Source organism: Sarcophilus harrisii, chromosome 2 (genome assembly GCF_902635505.1).
Source record: "Sarcophilus harrisii chromosome 2, mSarHar1.11, whole genome shotgun sequence".
In the NCBI taxonomy this organism is placed as follows: Eukaryota; Metazoa; Chordata; class Mammalia; order Dasyuromorphia; family Dasyuridae; genus Sarcophilus; species Sarcophilus harrisii.
Genome location: NC_045427.1, coordinates 624,427,359 through 624,433,768, shown reverse-complemented (window position 1 = coordinate 624,433,768; position 6,410 = coordinate 624,427,359). Strand labels below are relative to the sequence as shown.

Sequence of the window (6,410 nt, the reverse complement as noted above, 5' to 3'; positions counted from 1 at the left end):
AAAATTTAAAATGTTAAAATCATTTAAAAAATCTCACTTTTTAATGTGGTTTTTAAAATTCAATTTTATTTTCAGTTCCAAACTTTTCTCTTCTTCCTTCCCCCACCTGTTGAGAAGGCAAGAAAAAACATGAAAAAATCTTAATTACAAATACATATAGTCATGTGCAACAAATTCTGGCATTAGCCTTGTCCAGAAAAAAAAATTACACATCAAGGTCTGTGCTAAGTGCTTTACAAATGTCTCATTAGATCCTCAGAACAAAACTGGAAGGTAGGTGCCCTCATTTTATAGCTGAGGAAACTGAGGCAGAGATTAAATGTTTTACCTGGGGTCAGATAGTGTCAAAGGGCCAGATTTGAACTCTGGTCTTCCTGATTCCAGGTCTAATGCTCCATTCCTCTGCAGTCAGAGCCTTCAGTTTTCTATCTGGAGGTACCTAGCATGTTTCATCTTAAGTCCTTTGGAATTGTAGCTGGACATTGTGTTGATCAGAGTTCTTAAGTCAGAAATCTAATTTCTAAAGTTGAGGTTTATTTTGGTAATTGGAGTTTTTCCATCCTAGAGTGATAACAGTTCGTATTTCTATAGCCCTTTTGTTAATTAAGTGCTTTCTTCACAACCATCCAGTAAGATAATTAGCCCTTTTTACAGATGAGGAAACTGAGACTGAAGGAAGGTTTAAGACTTCTTTAGGGCTGTCCAGTTAATTTAGGGACTCAAGGTTCATTGGAAACGTAGAATTCTTTCCAACTACAGCCTAATCCTTCCAGCAGCTCCTCAGGGACCACTACCTCAAACCAATGCTCAGAATGAATTTCTCCATAGCAGGCAGAGAACTGGCTGACAAGCCAGATACAGGGGAAAGCACTGCAGTCAGTCACTTGAGAACATTTTTGAAAATAAAATGAAATGCTTCCCCCCCACCACCACCAATGGAAGGCAAGGATGACTCCTGGCCAGAAATTACTCTCATTCCCAGGAGTTACAGAATCCTTGGCTAAAGTTCTCTAGAAACCCACATGAGGGAATAAAACCAAACCTGGAAAGTTGGTAAAAACAAAAAAACAGCAACTAGTTTGTAATCAAGGGGTCTCCAAGATACTCTGAACACACTAAATCCTTGAAAATATCATTTAGTTCTATTTGTAATTGTATCTTCTCTGTCTCTCTTCCTCCCTATCTCCCTGTTTCATACACATGCAAATTTCTTCTACATTTTGTTAAAAATCATCCTTTAGTGTTCACCAAAACTTGCCCTCACTGATATCAATCTTTGGGGGAAATAATACCATTCCCTGGGTTAAAAACTTCCAAAATTGCTAGCCAATTTCTACCTAACATTGGGATCGCCCACTATTTGAGTACACCCAGTGGAGCATTAGTCCCACAAGGGCAGGGGAAGCTACTTTCTACCCAGCATCTAGGAGGTGAACAGTTGCTGAATTGTAGGCTCTTTTCCCCAGGCAAAAAGTATTTCTTTTATTTTGACTTCCATGTCATTTCCAAACAAATCCATCCTCCTCCCTCTGAATCTCCAAGGGGCAAGTGATTTAGCAACACTAACCAGCGCCTCTGTCTCTTCTCCCCTTACCCCCCTGCCTACTGACTGATGTCACACCTGGCTCCCAGGAGGGACCCCCACAAGAGGGCTGCAATCACTTTCCAGACTATGCTGTTTTTAAAGATAGTTTTTAACGGTGACCACTCCTGGGATCCCGCAGGTAGGTCTACCTGTACCTATCTTCTGGTAGCCTAGCGAAAGTTACAACAGCTCTTACCAAGATGAGAAGGGTACAGCTGGATATGTACCAGCCCAGGCCAATTATGGACAAAGTAGCACATCGACGGATGGAGAATAAGCATTGTTGCTCCCAGAAACTTAAAACAAAAAAGCTGACATTTACTTAGGATTTGCCATGGGCTCAGGAAACCAGGTATCATACAAGAGAACTCTATCCAGGCACTTTGATATTCGTTGAGTTAAATCTAATCGAATTTCAAGGATCACATACAAGTTGAAGGAAGATTGAAATCTGTGTCAGTGGAGGGAATACTCACACTGATGAAACTGTAGAGCTCCGCTGTACTAATAGCAATATATGCTATAAAATCAGAATTGAAGTAGTGGTGGCGGTGGCGGCAAAATCACACTCATCACATCATTGTCTCGTAGCCTACGGTGGAAGATCCTATGAAGGCTTACAGGGGAGATTAAGAAGAAGGGACCATATTTCTTTTTGGTGCTTAAGAAAGGGCCAAGTCAGTGTGCTGGCAGGAAGCAGGGCCAGAAAAAGATCCCAACTCCAAATGCTGCCTCCCCCCCTAAACTGTGGTTCTTCAAGGATAAATCAGGCCGGTGCCATGTGAGCTTAAAAAAAAAAAAAAAAAAAAAGAACACCAAATGCAAGTGCAGAACTTTATTGTGCTGCTTTTAATTATGAAAGATGTAAAACAATGCGTTATAAAACTTGGAAGTTACTTTGTACAAATTCCAATTTTTAAAAAATATAATCGAATGTGGAACACAGAAGTTAGATAACCGAAAGAAAGTCCAATTAGTAGGAGAGATGGTCCCTTTCTGAAATGTTTGAGCTACACTCAGAACCATCTGTGCACAAATTACAAGAGCCAGCTAAAATAACAAATACCAGAAAGGTCTTCAAAGATACAGATGTGCTCGGATATGTCATATTTTATTTCAGCTAATACACTGTAGATTTAGAAAAAAGAATATTACAGGACAGTGAAGGTTTAATCTTGAATTCACCAAACAAGTCCTCTCCTACTAGTGGGCAACGGAAAGTTTACAACTTCAGAGGGAGAAATGAGTGGGAGCATGAAGACATTTTAGTTCTACGCTGTAACTGCTAGGAAGGGAGAGTAACTAAACAGGTGATTCTTTTCCATGCAACCAAAGGCTGACCACAAGTCTCCCGTGAAGCACATGCTGCTTCTGAGACAGGGGCCTGGCCGGCGGCTGCGGACCCTCCAAAGGAACGCAGTGAGACTGTCCCGGCTGACTGTGTGCTGCATCCTTCCCACCATCTAAGGCAGGCCCCACATCTCTCACAGAGAAAAGATCTGGCCTTTAGGAGAAACTGATTACTGAGCAATCTTCTCACCATTAGACTCTCTCTGAAGCAATGAATACCTGCTCTGGTAGACGCCCCCTGCGCGATCACCCGGTTGCCCAGGTCTCCATTTGCACAAAGCTGGGATTGCCATAGGAGCCCTGGGACCTCTTTGGGGGAAAGTAACTACAGAGGAGCTCGGCTCACAGGAGGGACCGTCTCTTTTATCGTTCTGTATCTGGGTGTATTTGTTTGTGTGTGCGCACATGTATAGACACCCCGCAACATCAGCCCTACAGCTTTCCTTGATTAGGTTTATGGGAGATGAGCTGAATAGATGAGGTCATTTTCTTTCCATCTTCAGTTTGGGAGTGTCGGACATGATGAGGCTTTTTTCAGGCACTTTGGTGATTTGGTTATTAAATCACACTGGAAGGCACACTATGGTAATTACACCCTGAGAACCCAAATGTGAAGAACACAACAACTCTTCCCAGTAGCCTGCCTGACTCCTAGTCCCAGGTACATCTCTGGAGTGCTTCCTTTATGGCCTACAAGGGTCTGTCTAACGTGAGGGAGAAGGGGTCTTGGGGAACAGGAAGGCCTCCTAGGAGGGTGAGAGAGAAAGCAGGCAAGTTCTCCTCTGTGGAACTTGGGGGAAGTCAAGGCCCTGCCCCAGAACCACCACCAATACCAGAGAGCTCTTCTCTCAGCAGGGCTGAGCCATGGGTGAGAGGATGAAAGCCCTTTCTTGAGAACAAGGACATTCAAAGGGAGTAGAACTGGGGCAGTTCTGAAGAAGACTCCACAATATTCCTGCTTCTGAACATCGGGCACAGCTACAAAAAAGTGAGACTGGGAACGAGGGCAGAGGCTCCGGCTGTCCTCCCACCTTGTTTCCAGGGCTCCCCTAAACCCCTGCCCATCAGTCCAGGGCTCTCATGCTCAGTCGCCCCTAGTTTCTTTGAGCCTCCTACGAAGGAAGATCACTGAGTCCACGGCTCTGCCTGTTCTGGGAGCTGGACCCACTCAGTGCATTTTCCAACTCTCAAGGAGCTTTTCCAGGGGAAAAACACCTACTTAATTACTGTCTGTTGAGGTTATTGAGTGACAATGGTTTTAGTATGGAAAGAATGAATCTCTAATTACAAAATTCAAAGCAGTATTCACACAGATCTATGGGGAGCATTTGCTGTGTTGATGACTTCTCAGAGCCCCTCAAATCCCATCTATCTGTGATCCGGATTCTCTCCACATCAGGCCAGCCCTAGACCAACTGAACCCCATGCCCTGCTACCCTCTGTGGAATGTGACCCCAAAGGCAAGCTGCTGGCTCTACTCAAGGAGGAACCTGCCGTCCAAGGATACACACACACGTGAATGTGCAAACTTAACCGCGGGCTAAGTGATGGACAGAAAGAAAGACCAGAAAAGAGAGGAGGAAGCAAGACTGGACAGATTCTTGGGGCTCACGGATCATCCGGTCACTACCAGTGAGGCAGACTGGCGTGACCGCCCTTGGCACAGAAAAGAGCAGACTGAGGGCAATGGAGAGCTCTGTCCCCGGCACCCCTTGTGGAGCTGACCAGATTCAGAACCAGTCTCCCCTTTTGTCTGCTCTCCTGCAGAGATGGCCGCTAAGCTCAGGGCCTGGCTCTACCATCTCTTCTCCCTCAGCTGCTGATTCCTTGGGTGACTCGGTTTTAAAGTGCTCCTTCCTGTGCCACGTGAAAAATACCAATGGAAGCAGCAGCAGGCACTGAGATAGGGAGAGAAGCCAGGTTAACATTCAGTCTGCTCAGTGACCACCTGGCCAGGGTTCCCCATCTTTCTTTGGAACACTTGCCATGGGGTCTCAAACACTGCTCTCTTCACTCGGGGCCATTGCCAACCGGTCACCAGAGACTGCTGGGATCAGCTGCCAGAGCTCCAGCCGGCTGAGAACTCACCGCCCCGCTCCGGCCCCACAGGCTGCTTGTGAAGCCCTCTAGCACCTGCCAGGCCCCACATCCCTTGCCAGACCTTATAGCCTTGGGACTCGCAGACCAGACCAGTAACCGCTCCTACCACGTCAGAGTTTTCCTACCGTGAAGCTCCGGGGGGCCAACAGTGAGGCCCCACTGAGAAGCTCCTCGGAAAGAGGCAGCTGCCCCAGATCCCAGGCCCCAAGGGGCTGCTGTGTGGGGGCCAAGAGCTGGTCCTGCCCTGCGGGCTTCCGGGCCGGCTCCGGTGCTGAGAGGACCATTTGGGCACAGTCTGCTGCTCTAGCCTGATCTCTGGCTCACAGGCGGTCAGATCGAAAGGTTTCCTCCACTGAGGGGTCAGGCAGGCCCATGCTAGGGTCCCTCAGCATGTTGAGTCCGTCCAAACTCAGTGGTTCAATCTGGAGTTCGTCATCCAAAGGAAAGAGGCTGTCTGCACTAAAGTTCGACTCGGGCAGGCCTGCCAGCGCACTGCTGAGGTCTTTGAACAGACTGCCACTGGTGTCTTCTGTGAGATGCAGAGAGGAGAGAAAAACGGCCTGGCTCAGAGAGGCAATCCCATGCCTGGCTTTTAAGAAAGCCCTAGACTGGTGCACTGAAACACGGAAACCCTTTGTACCAGGATGGGATCCCCATGACGGCCGTCTGAAAGCCACTAAATAAAACCCCTGTCATCAGACTCTGAGATGCTGCTCTGCTCAGTGAATATGGAGCTTCAGCAAATCTGGGCTTCCAGCTAGACCTTTCTGCTTTCTTTTATGTCACTTCTTTTGTGATTTCTGACATACTCTCTCTAACTAGGTTCCTGAGATCAGAGGTTTTGAGACCAGAAAGCACCAGTAATCCTCCACCCCAATGTATTCATTTTACAGGTGAGGAAACTGAGGGGGATCTAGGGCTTACAGGACTTGTCCAAGTTTATCCAGGAGGATTTGAACACAGGTCTTCTGACTCCAAATCCAGCCCTTTTCCCACCTCCCTATGCACTATTCCTGCTCCCACTTAAAACTGGCAGGGGGAGGGTATGTGTAAATACAGATTTCATCCCCAGCTCCTCTCTCCCTCTGCCCCAAGTGCTTTCCCGTGACCTCAAAGGTTTGGGAGTGGAAGGAATCCACAGCACAGACATCAGGATGACACAATTCCATGTGTCATCAGGGAGGCAGCCCACGCTTACCATTTAGGACGGTGTTTGGGAAACTCCCGCAGCTAGAATACAGGAAATTTGGTCGCAGCTGAATGGAGTTCTGCAGTCCCCTCTGAGCCTGCTCCATCATGGCTGCCTGTGAAGGACCAGAGGCTCAGGTTTAATCTTTCAAAGCGAGTTCTCTTGTGCCCCAGCAAACCACTCACT

At 47.1% G+C, this 6,410-nt stretch overlaps 1 protein-coding gene across 1 annotated transcript in view; it reads right to left on the bottom strand.

Annotated features, from left to right (window-relative positions):
* Window positions 1-2,405: 2,405 nt before the first annotated feature.
* The window catches only part of CRTC3 (CREB regulated transcription coactivator 3), an 82,184-nt gene continuing 78,179 nt past the window's right edge, over window positions 2,406-6,410 (bottom strand). Inside the window, exons 14-15 of the mRNA XM_031956702.1 lie at window positions 6,234-6,339; window positions 2,406-5,564 (exon numbers count right to left, since the gene is read on the bottom strand). Coding sequence (XP_031812562.1) covers window positions 5,356-5,564; window positions 6,234-6,339 — 315 coding nt within the window. The 3' untranslated portion in view covers window positions 2,406-5,355. The remainder of the gene's footprint in view (window positions 5,565-6,233; window positions 6,340-6,410) is intronic.